At 37.9% G+C, this 27489-nt stretch overlaps 1 protein-coding gene across 2 annotated transcripts; it reads left to right on the top strand.

The window, feature by feature from the left end:
- Positions 1-15978: 15978 nt before the first annotated feature.
- Positions 15979-17636, top strand: LOC111808614 (zinc finger protein JAGGED). Of its 2 annotated transcripts, none has more exons than XM_023694704.2 (5): positions 15979-16157; positions 16246-16340; positions 16412-16543; positions 16632-16713; positions 16809-17636. In XM_023694704.2, coding segments are annotated over exons 1-5 (753 nt in total). In that variant the 5' UTR covers positions 15979-16155; the 3' UTR covers positions 17251-17636. The 2 variants fall into 2 exon arrangements, with proteins under 2 accessions (XP_023550472.2, XP_086973183.1); XM_087117057.1 differs by having other exon boundaries at positions 15982-16161.
- Positions 17637-27489: the final 9853 nt, after the last annotated feature.

Here is a 27489-nt window from a genome sequence, read left to right on the forward strand (position 1 = left end):
TGATATTCATAAGTTTTGTAGCCAATGTTTTAAATGCAAAGAAGCTAAATCTAGATCACAACCAAATAGATTGTATACTCCTTTGAATGTACCTAATGAACCTTGGACTAATATATCTATGAATTTTGTTCTTGGTTTGCAGCACACTAAAAGGGTAAATATAATATTTTTGTTGTGGTAGACAGATTTAGTAAAATGACTCATTTTATTGCCTGCAACAAGACGGATGGTGCGAAACATGTTGCGGACTTATTCTATAGGGAAATAGTAAGATTACATGAAATCCCTAGAATAATGGTTAGTGATAGGGATGCTAAATTTTTAAGTCACTCTTGTAAAGTACTATAGGTAAATTGGGTACCAAATTGTTGTTTTCAACCACATGTCATCCTCAGATTGATGGGTAAATTGAGGTGGTGAATAGAACATTAGGAGTGTTGCTTAGGGCTATTATTTCTAAGAATATTAAGTCTTGGGACGAATGCTTGCCATTTGTATAGTTTGCATATAACAGAGCAATTCATAGTACCACTCATTGTTCTCTTTTTGAAGTTGTTTATGGATTTAATCCAGTTACGCCTCTTTTGCTCCCTATTCCTTCTAATATTTTTGTGAGTGAAGCCGTCACAAGTAGAATTTGATCAAAACATTGACCAAAGAGGTGAAGGGGAGAATTGAGAAACAAAATTTCAAAGTTGCTACAAGAATTAACAAAGGACGGAAGGAAATCATTAATCCAGTGACTGAGTTTGGATACAATTTCGCAAGGAGTGATTCCCATATGAAAGGAAGACAGAGTTACATCCAAGAGGGGATGACCCTTATAAAGTCCTTGAGAGAATTAATAAAATACATACAAAATTGATCTTCCTGGAGAATTTTCAGTACATGCTACTTTCAATGTTGCTGACTTGAGTCCTTTTACGTAGTTGATGATTTTTCTTATTCGAGAATGAATCCTTTTGAAGAGGGGAAGATGATAAGGATCACATTGTTTCAAATGTTCCAACTGAACCTATTACATGATCCAAGTCCAAGAAGATTCAACAAGCATTCATTCTTCATCTACAAAAGTGGATAGGCTCGGTTCAACCATCATTTCATGTGTTACAAGCCAATTCGATTGAGGAAGGACCATTTGGTACTTTAGAAGGGAATACTTGCACAGTTGAAGTAGTGGATAAAGTTGCAAGCATCATTTCATGAGTTGTTAGAAAACCTTATTTATTATCTTTAATTTCATAATTCTTGTAATGGGTCACAGGTGAAAATTAATGTCAAATTGACTTCGTCTGTAGATTTAAGGGGATCAGAATTAAATCATGACCACTAACTTCTTCCGTGGGCATTTGAATATTTAAAAGTTTTTTTCCGTGGGTTGAGTATAAATACCACATGAATATTTAAAAGTTTTTTTTTTCTGTGGGTTGAGTAAAATACCATTATTATGTAAAAATCAGATTGATGACGAATGAAATCAAGATCTCAATTGAGACTTTCACCCTTAGAAATCCGAGCATCAATTTTGCCATTTCTAAGTTTTATGAGTTCTTGTGATAATTTGCATCTGAGTCATTCAATCAAGTCTTGATCAAGTTCGATTGTGGAGGGACTCAATTTAGAACAAGGTTCCAAATCTTGTTTCTAAATCTTTGATCTTAAGAGGTAATCTAGTTCTAGCCTCATCTCTTGGTTGATCTAAATTTTGAATTTTGTGTATGGAGATTAATTTCTTTAATTCAAGGGTTCTTGCTTCAACAAAAGTTTGGATCGTTGGGCTGAGGAATAGGGTTGCCTAGTCTCAAAATAAGTAAGATGTCGTTCCCAGCTCAAACCCGTTTTCGGGCTGAGCAACCACTGCAATTGGTTCATGCAGATTTATGTGGTATAATTCCTCCATTGTCGATTATTGATAACAAGTATTTTCTCTTAATTATTGATAATTATAGTCATTGGATGTGGGTATACATGCACAGAGAAACAGACTGCGTGTTCAAGAAATTTAAAAGACTTAAGTTAAAAACCTTGCGCATTGACCTAGGTGGCGAGTTCTTATCCCAGAACCTCTTAAAGTTTTGCAAAGTGAAAGGTATCAATTGTCAACTCACCACACCGTACACTCTATAATAAAATTGTGTGGTCGAGTGAAGAAACAACAACATAATGAACCCTGGAAAAAATATACTCAAGAGCATGCAAACCCTGACGATTTTGTCGAGCGAGGCAATACGACATGCGGTTTATCTTTTAAACTGATTATTGACAAAGACGTTGGCCAATCGCACCTCTTACAAAGCATGATTTGGTAAGACACCTCCTTTCAAGCATCTAAGAGTCTTTGATTGTACAACACATATTAAGACGTCAAAGCCAGATATGAAAAAGCTTGATGATAGAAACCAAAACAGGGTGTACTTTGGCATAGAGAATGGGTCCAAGGCACATAGGTTATATGATCCGCAACATCAAAAAATTCATGTAAGTAGAGATGTTGTAAGGGGATTGGTGCAACGTCAGTGATAACAAATAGATTGTTACAGAGTCCACTGCTCTTGAAGAAGAGGGAGACACAACAAATCTAGAAAGTGCACCGACACCGACACGAGAAAGTCCACATGTGTCATCATCAGATGACACCAAAAGGCATGATAAATTTTCTAGGACAAGAGAGCTCAAGCGAGAGCACAAGAAATTCCACAACAAATAGTGGACCAAGAAGTTTCGTTCTTTCTCTTAAATTTATGCAGAAATAATTGAAGAAGATTTGAATCTCGTCGAGCTAGTAGTGCTCATGGTTGAGGAGTTGAAAAATTATTGTGAGGCAGAAACTGAGATGACACGGTAGGAGGCCATGCAAAATAAACTTGAAGTCATTGAGAAGAACAAGACGTGGGTGTTGAGGATTATTGGAAGTGAGTCCTAAATTGACTAATTTAGGGAATGATCATGGGTTTATAAATGAGAAATACTATCTCCATTGGTATGAGGCCTTTTGGGGGAGCCCAAAGCAAAGCCATGAGAGCTTATGATCAAAGTGGACAATATCATACCATTGTGGAGAGTCGTGTTCGTCTAACATGGTATCAGAGCGAGGTTAGTTTAGGTTATCTGATCTCTTGGAATTCTTAGTATGCTCTGTGGTTGCAACTCTATCTGATCTTCCACATCAGAAACGATTTCTTGAGATTAGTAGTGAGTGAGTTTCTTTTGTGTCGTGAGTAGTCTGTGACTCTGCAAGTCTTGTGTCGAAAGAGCTTGTTTGGTATTACTGAGGTATGGCCAACACGATGGGTGATTTCCAAATCGTTGGAGGAATCAAGAAACTCAACAACAACAACTAAAATACGTGGGCAACATGCAGGATGTCCTATTTACAAGGATAGGATCTTTGGGAGATCATTGGCGGGTGTGAAACTACGCCGCCAGAGGAGGATTCTAACGGCGCCCTGCGCAAATGAAGAATCAGAGTGGCAAAGCAATGTTGGCCTTGAAGACTACAGATGTTAGAACATATTTGGGATGACAAGACACCGAAAGAAGCATGAGACACGTTCGTGATGCTGTTCTCAAAGAAGAACGATACAAGGCTACAACTTTTGGAGAATGAGTTGTTGTCAATTTCACAACGTGACATGACGATTGCTCAGTACTTTCACAAGGTCAAGTCGATCTGTCGGGAGATTACTAAACTAAACCCAAAGTCCGCCATTGTAGAATCTCGAATGAAGAGAATTATAATCTATGGATTGCGACCGGAATACAGAAGCTTTATTACTGCTGTACAAGGATGGCCCACTCAACCATCACTTGTAGAGTTCGAAAATTTGTTAGCCAGCCAAGAAGCCATGGCTAAACAAATGGGAGGCATCACATTGAAGGGTGAAGAAGAAGCACTCTACACAAGTGAAAGTCGGAGCAATAATAGACCATCTACCAAACATGGATACAATGGTGACAAAAGAAGAAGCCACCAAGGAACTGCACAACCTGCGAGACCTCAGAAGAACGACAATAAGAGTTTACAAGGAAAGAGATTTGAAGGTATTTGCTATAATTGCAGGAAAAAGGGCCACAAAAAGAAGATAGAGGATGAATGGGATGCAGAGGTACTATGTCCCACAGTAGAAGGCAAGCTAGCACTCATGGCAATGATGGAAGAGCATATCGATTATGAGCATGACTGGATTATTGATTCAGGATGCTTAAACTACATGATTGACGATCAAAGCGGTGCAATGGAAGAGGGGTGGCCCCGGACAAAAACACACATACAAGGAAGTGATTTTTGCACAATAATGTTATTCTCTAACAGAGACAATACTTAGAAAATAAACAAAACCAACTTATTTTATTCAACTTGTTACATAGTACAGACAGAAAGAAAAACTAACTTCTTACAATCTTAGCCACACATTAATAACGGCTAATAACTTCCCTTGATCTTATCCACAAATACTAAAATGACATAATTTAAAATACAAATGAATTACGGTTAATACAAGATTAAATAAACTAACAAATCATCCCCTTAATCTTGTATTTCGATCTTCACATTCTTACATTCTTCAAACCAATTCTTTCTCGAAGCTCCACAAATTTTTGTCGTCCTATTGGCTTCGTAAGTATATCAGCCAATTGATCCTCAGTTTTTACATGATCCACTTCAATCTCTCCTTTTTGCACACATTCACGAATGAAATGGAACCTCATATCTATATGTTTGCTGCGATCATGATGAACTGAATTTTTCGTTAATGCTATAGCAGACTTATTATTGATATTTAAACGAACTGGATTTACTTCCTTCCCATGCAATTCCTTTTGGTAGTTCTACATAAACCTCTTCCTTCAACTCACCATTAAGAAACGCTGACTTGACATCCATATGATGAATCTCCCAACTCTCCTGCGCTGCTATAGCAATCAAGGCTCGCATTGTTTCAAGCCTTGCAACAGGTGCAAATACCTCATCAAAATCCACTCCATATTTCTAGACAAAACCCTTTACGACTAAACGAGCTTTATACCTCACGATCTCCCCATCCAAATTTCTCTTCAACTTATATACCCATTTCAACCCGATTGCTCGATGTCCCTTTGGTAGTTTTGCGAACTCCCACGTACCATTTTTTCAATAACAGACAACTCTTCTAGCATTGCTTGCTGCCATTTCTCATTATCTCTTGCTTCCATATATGAATTTGGCTCCTCAAGTGAAAGAAAACACATCACAGCTTCTTCATTCAACTCAATAGAATCAAAGTAAATTTCTCTTAACGATCGAAATTTTCTTGGACTAGATGAGACGTATGAATCGTCTCCTGGTGATAAATCATTTGCTGGTGATGAATCGTCTCCCAATAGAGTCCCTGATGATTCTCCCCGCTCTTCTAAAATGTCCTCGTCATTCACATAGACCTGTGGATCATAATGAACAGCGAATTTACCACCTTCCTTCTTATTTTCTTCCAATTGTTGCACATCCCATTTATATTCTAGAAACTTGATGTCTCGACTGATATGAAGTCTTTTAGCTTTAGGATCATACAAACGATAAGCTTTTGAACCTGCTTCAAATCCCACGAAAATCATTGGCACACTTCGGTCTTGTAATTTGGTTAAATTTGGTGTTGTATTTCTTGCATACGCCAGGCTTCCGAACACTCTAAAATGCTCTACATTAGGCTTTCTTCCTCTCCATTTCTCATAAGGAGTTGCTTCAATTACACTCTTCGTTGGAGATCTATTAAGGATGTAGACAGCTGTCTTCACCGCTTCTGCCCAAAAATACATCGGCAAATTTTTGCACTTCAACATGGTTCGCACCATTGCAATAACAGTTTGGTTTCGTCGTTCAACCACACCATTTCGTTGCGGAGAATAGGGTGCTGTTAAATATCTTTTAATCCCACTACTCACACAATATTCTTTGAACTCAATACTTGTAAATTCTCCACCTCTATCAGTTCTAAGCGCTTGCAATTTCTTTCCGGATTCAGTTTCAATTTTATTTTTTACACGTTTGAATCCCAAGAATGCATCAGATTTATTTTTGAGCAATTCAATCCACATATATCTACTAAAATCATCTACCAACAGCAAAAAGAATTTATTACCTCCATGAGTTGTTGGAGTAATTGGACCACACAAATCGCCATGCACCAATTGTAGAACACTAACGGCTCGAAAATTCGCTTGTTGTGAGAATGGTGTTCTTCGTTGTTTAGTGATTACACAACTATCACAAACTTGTTTGATCCTTTCAACATGCAGAATTCCTTTCACCATTTGTTTCGTAGACAGGTTTCTTAAAGCCTCAAAATTCAAATGCCCATATCTAGCATGCCACAACCAAGAATCTTTAGACAACTTACCAAGTAGACATGTTGGTTTCGTTGTTTTTAGGCTAATTGTAGATAGCCTATTTCTTGACCGCTTCACTTTTGCCAAGAACTCCTTTGCCTTTGTGAAAATGACAAGTAAACCATGTTCGATCTCAACTTTACAGCCCTGTTCATCCAATTGTCCTAAACTTATAATGTTACTTTTAAGTTTAGGAATGAAATATACATCGGAAAGGATACAATGATCTCCATTTTCACATTGCAGCATCACATCTCCACGTCCTTTTATCTCTACAAATGATCCATCTCCGAACTTCATAGTGCCGGTCACTGACTCGTTCAATTCCGAGAACCAACTTCGACAACCAGTCATATGATTGCTAGCTCCCGTATCTAGAAACCAAGTGTTGTTTTTCTTCTCAATTTCTTCTGGGACAACCTTCTCTTCATAAAGAGCCATCTCTGTCAACTCTGGTGAACCGAGAGTTCGGACTTCACAAACTTGTGCTGTAAGTAAGGCTGGCTCATCCTCATCACCTTGCGTCTCAGTCAAGTGCACCTGATCCTCCCTTTTCTTCGATCTACAGTGGGATGCATAATGACCAATCTTTTAACAATTATAACACTTCACCTTCCGACATTCTGAGGCATAGTGGCCTACGCCTTGACAATTGTAGCATTTTACCTTGCTCTTGTCACCCTTCTTCTTTTGATGTAACGGGTCGTTTCCACGTCCATGACCTCTTCCTCTCCAGCGACCACTGCGACCTTGCCCTCGGCTATGGCCTCCATTGTCGCTACGTTTTTTCTTTAACGTTGAACTTTCACCTTTGCCTTTCGATTCTTTTACTTTCCATTCTCCTTGAGTCAGTAAGACATGCTCAGCATTCTCTTTGTTGCCACCGATCCGTTCCTCGTATGCTTTAAGATGGCTGATGACTTCCTCCATGGTCATCACCTTTAAATCGACAAATTGCTCTATTGCCGATGCGATATGAAGAAACTTAGAAGGTACTGAGCGGAGAAATTTTTTCACCAACTATGCCTCTTCAAACTTGTCTCCAAAAGTACGTATTTTATTAACAACTTCTGTCAACCTTGCTGCATAATCATCAATAGTCTCGGACTCCTTCATATTCATAATTTCGAACTCAATCTTCAGAGTTTGGATCTTTACCTTCTTTATACGTTCAGCACCGACATGAATAGTTTTTAACGTCTGCCATGCTTCTTTTGCTGTCTCTTTCCCTGCTAAAAAAAACATCTCCTTAGGGATTGCTTGATAGATAGCTGCTAAGGCTATTTGATCCTTCCTTTCATCAAGACTATCCAGAGACTCAGTTGATTCGATTGCGTCCCACACCCCTTGAGCACGCAAATAGACCTTCATCTTCATAGCCCATGCTGAGTAGTTGGTTCTCGATAACGTCGGGTATTAGAGTGATACCAGACCTTCCTTTGTTGCAGACTTCGACGACTCTCCTCTCTCTCTAGTGTTGTTATTATTTCTCGGCATGATCTTTGGCATGTAACCACACTTTGATACCAAATGACAGAAACACACATACAAGGAAGTGATTTTTGCACAATAACGTTATTCTTTAAGAGAGACAATACTTAGAAAATAAACAAAATCAACTTACTTATTTTATTCAACTTGTTACACAGTACATATATAGACAGAGAAAGAAAAACTAACTTCTTACAATCTTAGCCACACATTAATAACTGCTAATAACTTCCCTTGATCTTATCCACAAATACTAAAATTGACATAATTTAAAATACAAACAGCAAATACAAATGAATTACGGTTAATACAAGATTAAATAAACTAACAGCCCCCAGAGAAGGAAGCATTACCAGGCTTTGAGCAAATTGAAGAAATTCTTCCACAGAAGATGGGGGAGCAAATTGAAGGTTTCTACAACAGAAGTCGAGGGAGCAAACTGTACACACTTGCTTAAATGCTAATGTGCATGGAGATTTGAGTAACACTGATGTTGATGAGCAAGAAGTGGCTCAACCAAGCAAACCTGGTGAGAAGGAAATGACACCTCAACAACTTAGACATTCAGAGATATTCCAAAAGTTAAATCCAGAGTATGCCAATGCAGCTATTGTAGAAGTCGGAGTTAATGAGCCAGAGACATGTGAAGCATCACAAAACTTGGCTTGCCAGAAAGCGATGGAGGAAGAAATTATAGCCCTTGAGCAAAATCAAACTTGGGAACTAGTACAACGACCAGAATATATCAAATCCATCTTTTGCAAGTGGATTTACAAAATTGAGTGTACCCTGGATGGATCGATCGTGAGATACAAAGCTCGGACTATAGATTCAGGGTTCTCTCAAGAATATGAACTACACTATGAGGAAACGTTTAGTCCAGTGGCGAAGATCACTATCGTACAAGTTCCTCCAACACTTATGGCAAATAAAGATTGAAAATTTTGGCAAATGGATATGAAAAATGCATTCTTGCATGGAGAGTTGGACCAGGAGATCTACATGAACCAACCAAATGCATTTGAAAATGAAGTTGGAGTCATTAGTCAGTATATGCAAAGTCCGAAGAAGCCTCATCTTGATGTGGCTCAACGGACCTTGAGATATGTCAAAGGTGCAATCAATTACGATCCTTCGTATAAAAGAAGCGAAGACTACAAGCTAGTTAGATACCGTGATGCTGACTATGCAGGAGGCCATGATACTCGAAGATCAATCACTAGGTATGTGTTCAAGCTCGGTTCAAGAACAATTTCTTGTTGTAACAAAAGACAACCAATTGTATCATTGTCAACTAGAGAAGTAGAGTATAGAGCAGCGGTGGGAGCAGCTCAGGAATGTACATGGTTGAAACTTCTGATAGAAGTTGGCACCAGAAAGTTGACTATTCGATACCACTTCAATGCGATAACCAATCTGTGATTTGTTTAGTAGAAAATTCAATGTTTCATGGTAGAACAAAGCATGTGGAGGTGCGCTGTCATTTTATTAGAGACAAAGTCTTGAAGGAAGAATATGGATGACCAAGTGGTAGACTTGTCTACAAAAGAGCTGAATACTTGCACACATGAGAGCTTTTGCTGTGGTGCAGCGAATGAGGACTAGTGCTGAGGGGGAGTGTTGAAATATCATCACTAGCCCAATAGAGTCAAGCCCAATAATTATACGTGAGTCGTGTTCGTCTAACAATGGGCACTCACTAGCTTATCGCACAAACACAAGCCCATCGGTTTGAAGTGGGTGTTTAAGTTGAAGAATTATAGTGAAGAAAATGTCATCAAGCATAAAGGAAGACTCGTGACGAAGGGATACGTCCAACGACAAGAAGTTGATTTTGAGGAAGTCATCGCGCTTGTAGCTAGACTTGACAATGTAAGGTTGATTCTTGCCATCGCAACTCGACATGGGTGGGGTACATCACTTGGACGTTAAATCAGCGTTCCTAAATAGTGACCTCCAAGAAGAAGTGTACATCACCTGGCCTAAAGACTTCTTCATCAAAACTAAAGAGCACAAAGCGTACAAGTTGTCAAAGGCCTCTGTGGGGTATGACAAGCATTGAAGGCGTGGAACATACGCTTGGAAAAAAAGCTTAAAGAGTCTAAAATTTCATGATATGCTCCCAAGAATAAGTAGTGTATATAAGAAACAATGGAGTTGAAATATTCATAGTTAGCGTGTGCATTGATGAGTTGGTCGTCACTGGTACAAGTGCGGAAGGCATCAAAGAGTTCAAGCAACAAATGATGAAAGAATTTAAGATGACTAACCTCAAGTTACTCACATACTATCTCAGTATTGAATTGGACCAAAAAAAAGATTGCATCGTGCTAAAACAATCGATCTATGCAAAGAAAGTGTTGCAACAACTCAAGATGGCAAAGTACAACAAAACCAAGTACCTCACAGAAGCAAATTGTGCTAAAACAATCGATCTATGCAAAGAAAGTGTTGCAACAACTCAAGATGGCAAAGTACAACAAAACCAAGTACCTCACAGAAGCAAAGTTACAACTTGAGAGGATGGTGAAGGAAGCTTGGTGAATTCTAGTGAGTATAGGCGTGTCATCGGAAGTCCGAGATACTTGACTCATACTTGTCCGGATCTTTCATATGTTGTTGGAATTGTGAGTACCTACATGGAAAAGCCAACTATGATGCATCATGAAGCTGTTAAGTACATTCTCCGCTATGTGCAGGGAACCACAAGCTACAAGCTGAAGCATTAAAGAGAGCGGAGTCTTGAAAAACTAGTTAGTTTTACCGATAGTGGTTTAGTTGGAGACATTGACGATAGAAAAAGCACAATAGAAATGTCATTTTATCTTAATGAAAATTTGATCTCTTGGCAATCTAAAAAACGACAAACTATGGCAGTGTCTTCCTATGAGGTTGAGTTCATGGCAGCAACTACATCATTGTGCCAAATATTGTGGGTGAGAAATTTATTGAGCGAAGTGATAGGAAGTGAGCTAATGCCGGTAACTCTATGTCGACAACAAATATGCGATTGCATTAATAAAGAGTCTGATATTTCATGGAAACAACAAACACATTGACACTCACTTCCACTTCATCTGTGAGTTTGGCGAGAAGAGATAGATCGTTGTGGAGTTCATATGCACTAGAACCAATGTACAAATATTTTCACTCAAAATTTCAAACAAAGTCAAGCTTACCAAGGAGATTATGAGCCAATAAACTTATTTATTTAGGAGAATTATGGATGGTTTTAAGTTGAGGAAAAAGTTTAAGAAATTTGTTAGTTCTTCCCCGTATAAGTACTCATCACATGCATGCTCTACCCACACCAACAAAAAGAATTAAAAAGCATAGTTTTTAATGGTCTTGTCAAAGAAACTCTCTCCTCGCCGTCTTATTTTTTATTCGATTATTTGTTTGAGTGGAATTCGATTAGGGGTCAAAACCCACAAACTAACAAGTACGTACCCATAAAATTACCTTCTTTGTGGGCTCGATGAAGGACCGATCCCAAAACACACTTCAATAGAGTTTAAGGGGACAAATATAACATTGAATACATATAATATAAAAAAAAAATAAAAGGGTTGTGCGTGGAGCCATTGGGCGTACTATGTGGCTAGCAGCATCAATAGTAAAGAAAAGAGAGCGAGAGAAAGGACATGTGAGGGAAAATAGGAAGTGACCAAAGACTCCAATCTTCGAGTGAAAATCTAGAGATTTGGTGGGTCGAGTACCATTTAAGACAAAGGGAACCACGAATGGAAAGGAAGAAGAAGGAAACGAAGGGACTCAGTAGGTGGAAGTTGGAGGCAAACCCACACTCATCGAAAAACCTTTACCTCTCAAATTCATGGCCCATGGACGACCGGTTAAGAGCAGAAACGAGGGGGTTTCGTGGCTGCAAGCTACCCATCATGCTGTTGAGATATGATTCAAAGTATTCAAAATGAAGATATGATTTGAAGTAGTTGAGATATGATTCAAATATTCAAACTACCAAGATTTTAGGAGATTTTAGGAGATTGTTAGTAGATTTGAATTTATCTAGATTTGCATGATTTACTATTTTTGGTCCAGTGTATTAGCTATAAATACTGGAATTGTGTAACCCTCTAAGCATCAAGTTAGTAGACATTAATAAAGCACTGCAGCTTCTATCTATTCTCATCTATTCCTATCTATTCCTATCTATTCCTATCTATTCCTATATCCCTTTTTCCAACAATTGTGGTATCAGAGCCAAGTTCGTTCGACACGAGGGCGAGTGATTATTTTCTTTTCCAAAACAAAAATGGCAGTAGTTGGTTTTCTTTCTTTACACCGTTGTTGCCAATCTTTAATGGTGAGAAGTATGAGTGGTGGAGCATCAAGATGAAGACCTTGCTCAGATCGCAGGAGCTATGGGACTTGGTGGAGTACGGGTTCGTTGATATATCAGAACCCACAATTGAAGAAAAGGAGACACTAAGCGAAACCAAGAAAAATGATGTCAACGCTCTATTCATTATTCAGCAAGTAGTTCATGAGACTATCTTTTCACGAATTGCAGCAGCAACCACATCAAAGCAAGCATGGTCAATTCTACAGAAGGAGTTTCAGGGAGATTCAAAAGTCATAACAGTGAAATTTCAATCTTTAAGACGTGATTTTGAAACTCTGCTCATGATGAATGGCGAATCAATTGTTGATTTTTTGTCCAGAACAATGGCAATAGTCAGTCAGATGCGTACCTATGTAGAGAAAATTTCAGACGAAACAATTGTTGCAAAGGTGTTGAGAAGCTTGACTCCAAAGTTTGACCATGTGGTGACTACCATAGAAGAAGCTACTAAGGATCTATCAATACTCTCCGTTGATGAACTGACGGGTTTGCTTCAGGCTCATGAGTCAAGAATCAATAAATCATCAGAAAGGAATATAGAAAAGGCACTACAAGTGGAGACAACCAACAACGAAGGCAACGAAAGAGAAAATATAGAAAAGGCACTACAAGTGGAGACAACCAACAACGAAGGCAACGAAAGAGAAAATATAGAAAAGGCACTACAAGTGGAGACAACCAACAACGAAGGCAACGAAAAAAAAAATGTTTGTTTAGCAAGTAGAAGTTGTGGAAGAGGAGGATTTCGCAGCTTCCATGGCGATCATGATAACAGGGGTAGATGGAGAAGTGATGGACAGAGACAATTCAATGAACAAAGTAATGTCATACAATGTTACCATTGCAGAAGGTATGGGCACACAAAATCTGATTGTTGGTATAAAAATCAACTAATGAATTTTGCAGCAGAGAATGGAGAAAAAGAAAAGTTGTTTATGGCATGCATGGATACGAATCCAAAAGAAGGTAATTTATGGTTTGTTGATAGCGGATGCTCGAACCATATGACAGACATCAAATCTTTATTCCAAGAGCTTGATGAGACGCAAAGAATCAAGGTGCAACTTGGAAATAAAAAAGAGATGCAAGTTGAGGAAAAAGACACGGTGAACGTCAAAACCAGTCATGGTAAGATAAAACTCTTGATAGTGATATAAAAGAGATTACAGTTGAAGTTTCTACCGATGAAGAGACAAGAGTCAACTCCAATGCATCTCCCAGTGGATCCACTGCAACACAAAGTGTGTCAAATTCATCATCTTCAGAATCACTGAACAGCAATTCTTCTCTTGAAGAACTTTCAGATGAGACACCTCCAAGGAAGTATAAATCTTTAGCTGACATATATGCATCATGTCAATTTGCTCTTACTGTTTCAGACCCTATGAATTATGAAGAAGCAACTGAAAAAGAAGACGGGAAGAAAGCCATGGCAGTAGAGATGCAGTTCTTTAAGAAAGATGAAACATGGGATATGGTTGACCTACCAAACGAAAAGTTTTATGGAGATTTACAAGAAGAGGTTTATGTAACACCGCCAGAGGGATTCATAAAGGAAGACAAAGAAACAAAGGTATACAAGCTGAGACATACAATGTACGGGTTAAAGCAGACATACTTACGAAGGCCTTGTCAGAAGAAAAGCTCTGTACTTACATCTGCAACTTTGAATCATGGGGGAGTGTTGAGATATGATTCAAAGTATTCAAAATGAAGATATGATTTGAAGTAGTTGAGATATGATTCAAATATTCAAACTACCAAGATTTTAGGAGATTTTAGGAGATTGTTAGTAGATTTGAATTTATCTAGATTTGCATGATTTACTATTTTTGGTCCAGTGTATTAGCTATAAATACTGGAATTGTGTAACCCTCTAAGCATCAAGTCAGTAGACATTAATAAAGCACTGCAGCTTCTATCTATTCTCATCTTTTCCTATCTATTCCTATCTATTCCTATCTATTCCTATATCCCTTTTTCCAACACATGCCTCAAAAGGTCAAGGCCTGAAAATGCACACAAAGAGAACATGATTATAGGCTTAATTGGCATATATGATGATATCTAAGCCTAGAAACTTAGGTCGGTTTTATAGTTGAACATTTGTATGTGTATACTATAATCGTTAGAAGCATGTAGGAGTTAGACACCTATGTATACCAAGTTAATGCTTTGGATATCCGCTATGTTCCCTAGAGAGTCTAGAAGGCATACGAATAAACGTGAGCTGTTGTCTTATGTTTCCTCCGTCATAAACCTACATTTGGGTACTCATAGGCATTTTAGATTGCCAATTATTAAGTAAGGATGACTATAAGCAACTTACTAATCATAAACTTTTCTAAAGCGATTAGAGTCTACTTGGTACATAGAGTTTAGTTGTTACCTACCTAGAGTCTAAGGAGTCATATTGGATATACTATCAGAAAGCACCCAATAAACTGTATGGGATACAGACAGTCAGAATACTTATATATTTATAGAGCATGACTTCCCTCATACACACGAGATTACTCCTATAATTTATTACAAGGGCAATTTGATTCACACCCAATTAGCGCAAAATTGGTGATAGACTTTGAAATGAAAACCTAGAGATTAAAAAAAAAACTACCTTAAGGACCTCAAGGAAAAGGAGGGTCCTGTATACACCCTTGAGCAGAGGTGTACCAGGTTTAGTTACATTTGAGTCTTATAGGGTTAGTATAGGAGCATATAACTTAAGAAACATCCTTAAAGATGAGTGTTTATTAGTGGGTTGTTTATTGAGTATTTTTATATCCTATTCTTCTTTTCAAATGGAGCATAGACCTATGTTGATAGTGGGAGTGCGCTCTGCATTATGCAAGGAGGACCCCTTTATTGAGTCATCTTTCTTCTATTTTTAATATTATTTTAAATATCGCTGCTTGAAACCGGTGTATTTTGTCAACCGCTTTGATGTGACTCCGCAAATATTATTTTATACTTTAAAATACTTTTATGTCAAATTTTGGGTTATGTTTACCTTTTAAATTCCTTGCATCTCCACTTTACAAATTGAAAAAAAAATTACGGCTCTTTTTTATCACATGGTGATTTGAAAACTAAAAATCAAGTCACTATAACAACCTCCTGAACAATTCTCCTTAAGAATCCGAGCTCAATGTAACCATTGAATGGCTTAATCTTATACTTAAAAAAATAATAATAATAAAAAACTTATTCATACTATTAAAATATAATTAAAATACTAATCTAGCTAACAAGATATAAACCTAAATCATAATCAAAATACAAAATACAAAACTAATTCAAATTATATAATCCAAATCTAATATATTATTCAAAACATAAACACTAACAAACTACAAAAATAGTTGGAAATTAAGTAAATAATGCCCATAATGTTAATTTCCTCAAAATCACTAACATTAATATGATTTAGGACTACCCTTCGTTTTTTTAATCCAACCCTAAAAAATTTGTGTGTATATATATATAGGTGTGTATGAATTGGGTTGGACAAACTTAAATTTTGGTGGGTTGAATTGTGAACTCTGTTAAGGAATTAATTTTTAGTTTAAAAAAAAAAAAAAATCCAACGGAGGCGGAAACAAATCTAACCTTGAATAGGATAATAATAGTTGGAGTAACTTAAAAGGAAGGCAAAAACGAGGTGTGCACAGTGTTTGATTGTGAAGGAAAGTATATAGCAGATTTGCACATAATAACCTAATAACCCTTAAGCCCTTCCTTTCATTTCTTCCCTTTTAAAGTCACGAGAGGCTTCCTCTTGTCTGTTTGTTGTTGTTTCAATTTTTTTGTAGAGAGAGAGAGAGGGAAGAGTGGCAGATGAACTGATAGAGAACTTTCAAAGCTCTTTTTCTTCACCACCCCATTACTCCAACTCCAACTCTCTCTCTCTCTCTCTTTCAAACCTCTGCTTCATCATGTAGGTGGTCTTCCCCACATAAACCAATTTCCCCCCTTCACTTCTATCTTATTCATCTAACTCTTCTCTAATTTTTGTTGGTTTACAGGCGATCCCAACAGAGCCCTTTAGACCTCAACAACTTACCTGAAGATTATAATATCCGAGATGGCAAACAGATTAGTGAAGACACCTCCTCTACTGGTAAATTCAACTACTTGTGGGCTTAAACAAACACAAACAACACCAAATTGAGTAAAAATGTGTTGTTGCAGGTCATCGCAAGAACAAAAGTGGTATGAAGGAGGGCAAAGACGAGGCCGGAAAGGTGTATGAATGCAGGTTTTGCTCCCTCAAGTTCTGCAAATCCCAGGCCCTTGGTGGCCACATGAACCGCCACCGCCAAGGCAAAATTTCACTACTTTTCTTTCTTTTATGTTTCTCTTATCATTTCATTTCATTTTTTGACTTCATTTCTGTTTGGTTTTTGGTCAGAGAGAGAGACAGAGACACTCAATCGAGCTCGCCAGCTTGTTTTCACTAACGATAACCTGGCCGCCCAACCTCCTCATTTAGGGTATTCTATTAATCTCACCCATTTGTATTGGCGAATTGAAAGTTTACACGTCCCCAATAAATTTCCTTTTTGTTTTCTTGTTTTGGGGTGATTAGCTGCTGTCATTCAATGCCCCCGGGAGGAAGCTACCATACGGGGGACAGCGGCGGCGTAGGGGGTGATTCAACGCTGCCACTCAGATTCCCAACCACTCTTCTGCCACCGCAGCCGGCATATCTATACAGCTCGCCGACACGGCCATCCGGGTTCCCCTCATACTATGCTCCTCCGCCTCCTCCTCCTCCTCCTCCACCACCACAAGCCTCCATCAGCGAGTTCTTCGTGGGGCATGTCTTGGGGAACCCTTCCCATTGCACCCATCACACTGTGAACTACGGTTCCACCTCGGTAGAGTCGAGCAGCTACACTTGCATTGGTGCTCCGGTGGGGCATGCCATGGCGTTCAGAGGTAGTAGAGACGGATCACAGAAGAAGCAGCAGCAGCAGCAGAGTTTGGACGTTCCTTCCTCGATCAATCGGTTTCAAGATGGGTTCTAAAAAGAAGATTAGAATATTTTTTTGTTTCAAAATTGCAAATCTGCACGGACACGGCAGGCAGAGAAAGAGAGAGAGAGAGAGAGAGAGAGAGAGAGAGAGACATAAGAAGCTGACAAATGGGGTCATAATAGAAGGAAAAGAGGAGGGGTTTTATTATATTTTATTTTCGTTTCAATTTGGGTTTTAATTGGAAACAGCTTTTGAGCTGAGAGACAAGCTCAGCTAGTTTGGCATGGAGCTGTGGGGGAGGAGGGAGAAGGGGAGGGTGTCTTTCTATTGGTTTGTATTCTAATGCCTATCGGTGAAAAAGGAGCAAACTATGAAACAAGAGATTGATGGGACTAGAAGTTAGATATCAACTCAAACTTCCCAATCCCTTTTTGCAATTTCTTTTCTTTTCTCTTTTTTCTTTTTTCTTTTTTCTTTTCTTTTTGCATGGCTTTTAATCTCTTTTTTTCCCTTCACAAAACTCCCAAATTTCTACTGCAATGGAAATAGTGTTTAGTAGATATGTCCGAGGCATTGACGGGAGAAGTCTTTCTCATCTCCTTTTTTTGCCTCCCATTTTATTCCGATGTGAATCTTACCTCCTACGCTTATGGTTGGAGCTTCTAAGAGAGTCTCCCTAAAACTAGAGTCTTGGTTAGGAAAAATGTGTTGGAAAGAGGGATAGTGAAAGAGATAGGAATAGATGAGAATAGATAGAAGCTGCAGTGCTTTATTAATGTCTACTGACTTGATGCTTAGAGGGTTACACAATTCCCGTATTTATAGCTAATACAGTGGACCAGAAATAGTAAATCATAGAAATCTAGATAAACTCAAATCTAATAACAATCTCCTAAAATCTTGTTAGTTTGAATATTTGAATCATATCTAACTACTCTAAATCATATCTTGATTTTGAATACTTTGAATCATATCTCAACACTCCCCCATGATTCAAAGTTGCAGATGTAAGTACAGAGCTTTTCTTCTGACAAGACCTTCGTAAGTATGTCTGCTTTAACCCGTACATTGTCTGTCTCAGCTTGTATACCTTTGTTTCTTTGTCTTCCTTTATGAATCCCTCTGGCGGTCTTACATAAACCTCTTCTTGTAAATCTCCATAAAACTTTTCGTTTGGTAGGTAAACCATATCCCATGTTTCATCTTTCTTAAAGGACTGCATCTCTACTGTCATGGCTTTCTTCCCGTCTTCAGTTGCTTCTTCATAATTCATAGGGTCTGAAACAGTAAGAGCAAATTGACATGATGCATATATGTCAGCTAAAGATTTATACTTCCTTGGAGGTGTCTCATCTGAAAGTTCTTCAAGAGAGGAATTGCTGTTAAGTGATTCTGAAGATGATGAATTTGACACACTTTGTGTTGCAGTGGATGCACTGGGAGATGCACTGGAGTTGACCCTTGTCTCTTCATTTGGGGAAACTTCAACTGTAATCTTTTGCTGCTCCTGTTCTTTACTCCAATCCCAACTCACGTTTTCATTAAATATTACATCCCTTCTAACTAAAATCTTTTCACTAACGGGGTTGTATAGTTTATATGCCTTTGATTGAGTACAATAGCCAATGAAAATGCATTTTTCAGATTTTTCATCAAGCTTTTGACGAGTTTGAGGATGTTTCAAAGCATAAGCAACACAACCAAAGATTCGTAAATGACTTACAGATGGTTTCCTTCCATGCCATGCTTCATAAGGAGTTCGATTCATAACCGCCTTTGTTGGTGAGATGTTTAATAGATAAACAGATGTTGCTACGGCTTCGGCCCAAAATTGGTTTGGAAGTCTCCTTGCTTGTAACATACTTCTTGCCATCTCCACAATAGTTCGATTTTTTCGTTCAGCGATTCCATTCTGTTCTGGAGTGTAGGGAGCTGTTAATTCCCTTTGGATGCCCTCTTCTTCACAAAAGAGATTGAAATCTTTAGATACGAACTCGCCACCTCTGTCTGTGCGAAGAACTTTAATGTGACAGCCACTTTGGTTCTCTACCATAGCTTTAAAAATCTGGAACTTCTGAAAAGTTTCTGACTTATGTTGTAGGAAGTAAACCCAGCTCATGCGACTATAGTCATCAACGAATAGTAAAAAGTATATACTTCCACCCAAGGACTTCGTTTGCATTGGCCCACATAAATCAGCATGAATTAGTTCTAGATAATGTGAAGCTCTTTTAGCTTTTCCAACAGGAAAGAACTTCCTAGTCTGCTTGCCATAAATGCATCCTTCACATAAATTAGTTGAGTCAATTCTTGGTAATCCGAAAACCATACCTTTATCCCTGAGTATTTTCAGGCCGTTCATATGAAGATGTCCATATCTGAGATGCCATAATGTTGAATCATCTTTCATGCTAGCAGTAAGAGCAAAATCCTCCATGTTAGAAACATCAAGTGGAAACATCTTATTTGAAGTCATGGCAATTTCAACTTTATGGCCTGATTTCTTATCTGTGATGACACATGTGTTATCATCAAATAGAACTGAGTGTCCTCTGGTCATCAATTGTCCAACACTCAATAAATTGTACCCTAAATCAGGTACAAATTGAACATTATCTAATTGTTTTATCTTACCGTGACTGGTTTCGACTTTCACTGTACCTTTTCCTTCAACTTGCATCTCTTTTGTATTTCCAAGTTGCACCTTAATCTTTTGCGTCTCATCAAGCTCTTTGAATAAGGATTTGGTGCCTGTCATATGGTTCAAGCATCCGCTATCAACAAACCATAAGTTACCTTTTTCTGGATTAGTATCCATGCACGCCACAAACAACTTTTCTTCTTCTTCTTCATTCTCTGCTGCAAAATTCATTCGTTGATTTTTATACCAACAATCAGATTTTGTGTGACCATACCTTCTACAATGGTAACATTGTATGACATTCCTTTGTTCATTAAATTGTCTCTGTCCATCACTTCTCCACCTGTTATCACGACCACCATGGAAGTTGCGAAATCCTCCTCTTCCACGACTTCTACCTGCTAAATGAATATTTTCTCTTTCGTTATTGGTTGTCTCCTTCACTTGTAGTGCCTTTTCTTCGTTTCTTTCTGATGCTCTATTGATTCTTGCCTCATGAGCCTGAAGCGAGCCCATCAGTTCATCAACGGAGAGTATGGATAGATCCTTAGCTTCTTCTATGGCGGCCACCACATGGTCAAACTTTGGAGTCAAGCTTCTCAACACCTTTGCAACAATTGTTTCGTTTGAAATTTTCTCTCCATAGGTACGCATCTGACTGACTATTGCCATTGATCTTGACAAAAAATCAGCAATTGATTCGCCATTCGTCATGAGTAGAGTTTCAAAATCACGTCTTAGAGATTGCAATTTCACTGTCATGACCTTTGAGTCTCCTAGAAACTCCTTCTGTAGAATTGACCATGCCTGCTTTGATGTGGTTGCTGCTGCAATTCGTGAAAAAATAGTCTCATGAACTGCTTGCTGAATAATGAATAGAGCCTTGGCATCGTTTTTCTTGGTTTCTCTTAGTCTCTCCTTTTCTTCTATTGTGGGTTCTAATACATCAGCAAACCCGTGCTCCACCAAGTCCCATAGCTCCTGCGATCTGAGCAAGGTCTTCATCTTGATGCTCCACCACTCGTATTTCTCACCATTAAATATTGGTAACAACGGTGCAGAGGAAGAAAAACCAGCTACTGCCATTTTTGTTTTGTGAAAGAAAATAATCACTCGCCCTCGTGTCGAACGAACCTGGCTCTGATACCAAAATTGTTGGAAAGAGGGATAGTGAAAGAGATAGGAATAGATGAGAATAGATAGAAGCTGCAGTGCTTTATTAATGTCTACTGACTTGATGCTTAGAGGGTTACACAATTCCCGTATTTATAGCTAATACAGTGGACCAGAAATAGTAAATCATAGAAATCTAGATAAACTCAAATCTAATAACAATCTCCTAAAATCTTGTTAGTTTGAATATTTGAATCATATCTAACTACTCTAAATCATATCTTGATTTTGAATACTTTGAATCATATCTCAACAAAATGGACCTAGTCATAATTCGTTTAGGTGACTTCAACGTAGTACATGGTGATTACCGATTGCAATCCTACCGTAATTCATGTAGGCATCAAACAACTAGACAACCGCAAAATGATTTTCGCCTTACAACTTATAGGAGGGCTCGCACAAGAGGAGCCCATAGTTATTGTCAAACCTTTGGTAAAAGTGTAACCACTACCTAACTTGTCCCGAGTGAAGTTAGAGATATTCTGAATAGTTATGCTGACATAATGCCAGAGAGCTTCCCAAAAACACTATCACCTTGTCGGGGTATTGATCACGAAATTGAGCTTCTCCCTAGGATCAAACCTCTAGCGAAGAATGCATATTCAATGGCTCCACCACATGAAGTTGAACTAAGAAGACAACTAAATGAATTATTGGCCGGAGGATTTGTATGTCCCATGAATGGGAGAACTGAGGAAGAAGCTCATTCAAGATTGTCACGATACTTTATGGGTCGGACACTTTGGGTGGCAACAAACTTATGTCTTGGTCAAGAAATTGTACTTTTGGCCAAACATGCGTGATAACATAATGGAGTATATAAAGACGTGTCTCATCTGCCAATAGGATAAAGTCGAGAAGAACGGGACTCCTTGAACCCTTGCAATTGCCAACAAGACCTTAGAAAACTGTGTCACCAGACTTCATAACAAGCCTCCCAAAAGTAGGCGAATATGAAGCATCTAAGTTATCATAGACCGGTTCTCAAAATATGCCATGTTCATTCCCACCCCCAAAATATGCTCGGGTGAGTCAACAGCACAACTGTTCTTCAAACATATTGTGAAGTTGTGGGGCATTCCATCGAGCATCATCAGTGGCTGAGACACTAGATTCATCAAAACATTATGAACAGAGTTATTCACATATATGGGGACAACTTTAAATATCTCCTCGAGTTACCACCCCTAAATCGACAGACATACAGAACGGTTTAACTGCTTGCCCAAAGAATACTTGTGTCACTTTGTCGAAATTCATCAGCAGAATTGGGTACAACTGCTAGATGTATCTCAATTCTGTTTCAATTGCCTAACGAGTTCGTCTACTGAGAACAACCTCTTCGAAATTGTAAGTGGACGACAAGTAGCCCTGCCCCCATATTAATGATCATCCATATGCAGGGAAGATCCCTCAAGCCCAAAACTTCTCAAGCACAAGAGAATTGAAGCAAACAACAGATATAGCCCGAGCTTATTTCGTGTAGGAGATCAAGTCCTTATCAAATTGAGGCCTTAGAAAATCAGATTTCGCAATCGAAAGGACTAGAGATTTATTAGAAAATATGAAGGACCAGTCGAAGTTCTAAAAAAGATCAGAACTGCCCAGATGAATGAAAATTCACCCCGTAATTCATGGGAGTAACCTAAAGCCTTACCACCTCGATCCAAACGACGACATTCAAAATTTCATCACCAAATTTAGTGTCGATCTAAAGCAGGACACCAAGGAAGTAGAAACAATCCTAGTTGACAGAGTTAGGAAAGTTGGAAGACCTGTATGGAAGATTCGAGAATTTTTGGTCAAATGGAAGAACCTCCATGCAGAGGAAACAAGCTGGGAATGCATTGATGACCTAGGCTCTGTCATAATCCACATCGATGAGTTTGAAAATAGTCGGTTGACAGGGACGTCAATCAATTAGGTTGGGGAGGATGCCACGGTCATGCTTGTCGAGGGCGAGTTGCCCATAGTTGCATGTCCATGCCACGCCAAACCCTTTATTAACCCTTTATTTGATTTCATGTTAGTTTGCTTTATTATTGTATTTTTTGTTTGTACAATCATTCAGCGAAATCATGTTTACGCTTGTTAGACTTAAATTGCAACAAAATGTAGTATAGGAGGATGCGATTAGTCGTTATTTTTTCTACCCTAAGATATATTCTAAGTCATTGTGTTAGCATTTTTCACTTATAGCCTATAATCTTGCTTTCAAACCTTCTTTTAATCTTGCTTTTAAACTCTCTTTCGAAAATCTCTCTACCCCTATTTTCAAAATGCGACCAGAGGTTTGAGCATATGTCATCCGGCCATGGTGATACGATTTCGAATTGGTTTGTCTCACTCATTGTCAGGAGTGTGTTGCACAATCGCAAAGTTCGCTACCAAGAAAAAATGCGAGGGTGACACTAGACATAGGAAGTTACATACATCAGCCACCATATTGGACGAAGCCATTCCATTGCTGCTTTGAGTTTGGCGGTGTCCACTACTATTCCTTCCATCAACACGAAATAGCCTAAGAATGCCACATCCTGAAGCGAGAACTCTTACTTTGAAAACATTACAAATAGTCCATTTGCTTTTAGCACAGTTAGCAAAGCTCTCAGATGCTCTTCATGCTAGACTAGATTCCATTTATGAACACATGTGAACATGTCAAAGAAGTTTTTGCACACTCTATTAATCAAATCCATAAATATTGCAGGAAAGACATCACTATAAATTTGTAATGCTCATCACAAGTTTAGAAAGCTTCTTTGGGATTCTCTTGTTTGATTCTCTACAAATGATATTTGGATCACAGGTTAATATTTTGAAAATATTGCAACTCCCTATAGTTGGTCGAATAGGTCATCTATCTGTGGTAGTGGAAACTTTTACTTCACTGTGACTTTGTTTGGTTCTTCTATAGTCATATAGACTCATCCTTCTTTTTCACAAACAATAATGGGGCTCCATAACATGATATGCTCAAACGTATGACGCCCTAATTCAATAGTTCATGCACTTGCTTCTTGAGTTCTTTCCGTTTATCCGAGACATTTTGTAAGGAGCCTTGGATATAGAGTTCACCTCAAGATCAAGCTCAATGCTAAAATCGACCTTTTGCACTAGGGTTGTCATGATAACTCCTCCAAAAGTATGTTCAGGAATACGTTCACCACCAAGATGGTAGTTATATACACGTTCAGGCCTCTGGTATCTATCATGCTGGCTAACAATCTCCATGCCCCTTGGTTTAATAATCTACGTTTACTATTAATATCAACCTTGGCACGCTCTTGGACTTCAACCCTTCGAATTTGAAACTGTCTTCAAATGGGGTTGGAATAAGACCTCCTCAGTGTGACAACCAATGTTGGTACGGTTCATTCTCAAGATTATGTCGAATGAAGTCATATCTATGAAAATCAACGTCGTGTTTGTTCTACCACCACTATCCTGCTCGCGCTTATTTTCTCTTCTACTAATATTATTGTGCCAACACAGTTAAACACTGTCAAGCTATATTCTAGAGGCTTTAATAGTTGGGAATGAACACTTCACTTGCGCAACAAAAGTATTGGCATTGAATTTGATTTTATTTAGAATTAAATAAAACTAAGAGTTAAACAAACTTACATTAACGAAGAAATATGAAGATATGAAGAAAGCTCTAGTGGACTTTAATCTACTTACTCTACTTTCTCTAATTCCTCCATTAGTTCGACCACAAGGTCAAGGTTTGTGAGTCTTTTTTTTAAAAAAAAAAAACCATGGGATTGGAGGAGAGTTTTAGAAAGAAATTTTCACCGTTAAGAAAATAACTGTGATTCTTTTTTTCTCAACTCAAATCTAATAGGAAGACTTTAGGATAATCTTTATTAAATAATATATTAAGATATAATATCTTATTAAGTTATATTTAAATATTTTAAATATTCCAATACATATCTAATTAATTTAATCTTATTCAAATTTTAAATATGTATTCAACGTATCTACTCTTTATTAATTATTTTTATGGTATCAAATACAATATATATATATATATATATATATTTCTCTTTTAGATTTAAATATTAGTGTTTAATATATTAAACATGTAACAACCCGAAATTTTCTACTTAATTTAAGGTCACTACTGCATACATATCATAAACATTGAATGCGGAAATACTTCATTTAAACTTTCATAAAACGTCACATTCATCTTAAACACAGTCATAGACTTACTTGTTTTGAAAACACTTTTAAAAATGACATAACAAAAGACTAAATAAAATAAATAAACGTTTAAATTAAAAACATCAAATTCTAGCCTAAGTCTAAGAAAATAAATACGACTACCCTATACATGTGTCATGGTCTCAAGTTGCAATGTCGTCGTCAGCCGTACAAAAATGTCTTGCCTTAACCTGAAATAGAAGTAGCACGTGGTATGAGTATTTAAAAAAATGTGCACTAAGTTGTTAGGAGTCACTGGTCTAGTTTTCTGTTTCAAATATAGTTCTAGTCCCCCGAGAGTCCTATTCTTTGGGACTCTTAGTATTTTTCTGCTGATATTTTTATGTTCAACTACTCTACGTTATTTGTGGTTTCTATCTTTGTGTAAAGGCTATATAATGTCATGCATAGAATTAATAAAACTACACTTGAGATCCAATTGTTTATGTTCTCTGCTCGAACAATCTGCTGCTAAACTTATCAATTGGTATCAGAGCCAGCTGGAGAGAATGAGTGACGACAAAACATTAACGAATTTTCCTCACTTCGATGGTCACTATGATCATTGGAGTGAATTGATGGAGAACTTGCTTAAAACAAAAGGCTTATGGAGCTGGGTGGAGAATGGTTTTTCGGAACCAGTAGAAGGGACAAAATTAACTACTGCACAACAAGAACATCTTGACGATGTTAGAGTCAAGGATCATCAGGTAAAGCATTACCTATACCAGGCGATTGATCGAACTGTCTTTGAACAAATCTTGGACCGTCGCACATCAATGATTGTTTGAGACTCAATGAAGAGCAAGTTTGGTGGAAACCAAAGAGTAAAGAAATCACTTCTTAATGCATTAAGAAGAGAGTTTGAGGTTCTGGAGATGAGAAAGGATGAAACCATCACTGAGTATTTTGCAAGAGTGATGCAGGTTGCTAATAAGATGAGAAACAATGGAGAGGAAATGCCAGAAAAAAAATTTGGAGAGGAAATGCCAGAAAAAAAAATTGTAGAAAAAATCCTACGCACCCTAACGGACAAATTTACGTACGTTGTAGTATCCATTGAAGAATCAAAAGATATTGATACTATGTCCATTGATGAGTTACAAAGTTCGTTAGTGGTGCATGAACAAAAATTTCGACGCCCCAGCAACAATGATGAAGAACAGATGTTGAATGTTGTAGGTCGATCAAGTACAAACAATAGAGGGAGAGGAACGTACAGAGGAAGAGGGCGTGGAAGAGGGAGAATAAATTTCAACAAAGCAACTATTGAATGTTATAAGTGTCACAACTTAGAACATTTTCAGTATGAATGTCCAAAGTGGAAGAATGAAGCAAATTATGCTAAGCTTGACGAAGAAGATGAGATGCTGCTGATGGCCTATGTAGAACTCCATGGATCAAAGAGAAGTGACGCCTAGTTCTTAGACTCGAGTTGCTCAAATCACATGTGTGGTAATGAAAACATGTTTTCAAGCTTAGATAAAACTTTTACTCACAGTGTTAAGCTTGGAAATAATACCAGAATGAAAGTGTTTGGAAAAGGTATTGTAAAACTGTTTTTGCAAGAAAATCGTTATACCATTGGAGAAGTATATTGGGCACCTTAACTCAAAAACAATCTTTTGAGTGTTGGACAACTTCAAGAAAAGTGAGTAGATGTACCGTTAAAAAATGGAGTATGCAGTATTTATCATCCACAAAAGGGGAAAATAGCAGAATTAATTATGAGTGCAAACCGAATGTTCATTTTGCTTGCAGAGTCATCAATCACAACAACGGAAGGGAGCTGCCTCCAAGTCTCTAATACAAATCAATCAACACTTTGGCACTATCGTTATGGTCATCTCAGCTACAAAGGCCTTTGTATTTTGAAACATAAAAACATGGTGGAAGGTTTGCCGCAAATTGTTGATCCAAGCATCACTTGTGAAACATGTATAAAGGAAAAACAACATCGGACTCCGATTCCAAAATGCAGTCAGTGGAGAGAAACTGAAAAATTGGGACTTGTTCATGCTGATTTGTGTGGTCCAATTACTCCGCCTTCAAGCATCCAAAAAAAGGTATGTGTTGTGTTTTATAGATGATTTTTTTTAGGAAGGCATTGATGTACTTTCTTCCAGAAAAATTAGAAACATTTTACCATTTTAAATGTTTCAAAATTTTGGTGGAAAAAGAAGTTGGAATGCCCATAAATTGCGTGAGAACAGATAGAGGAGGAGAATTCAATTCGGCATAATTTAATGACTTTTGCAAGC

This window comes from Cucurbita pepo, chromosome 13, assembly GCF_057944985.1.
Source record: "Cucurbita pepo subsp. pepo isolate OVF chromosome 13, ASM5794498v1, whole genome shotgun sequence".
In the NCBI taxonomy this organism is placed as follows: Eukaryota; Viridiplantae; Streptophyta; class Magnoliopsida; order Cucurbitales; family Cucurbitaceae; genus Cucurbita; species Cucurbita pepo.

Coding starts and splice junctions, on each gene's coding strand:
- LOC111808614 (XM_023694704.2), top strand. Junction 16,341..16,411: donor TGAAGACACCTCCTCTACTG/GTAAATTCAACT, acceptor GTGTTGTTGCAG/GTCATCGCAAGAACAAAAGT. Junction 16,544..16,631: donor CATGAACCGCCACCGCCAAG/GCAAAATTTCAC, acceptor GTTTTTGGTCAG/AGAGAGAGACAGAGACACTC.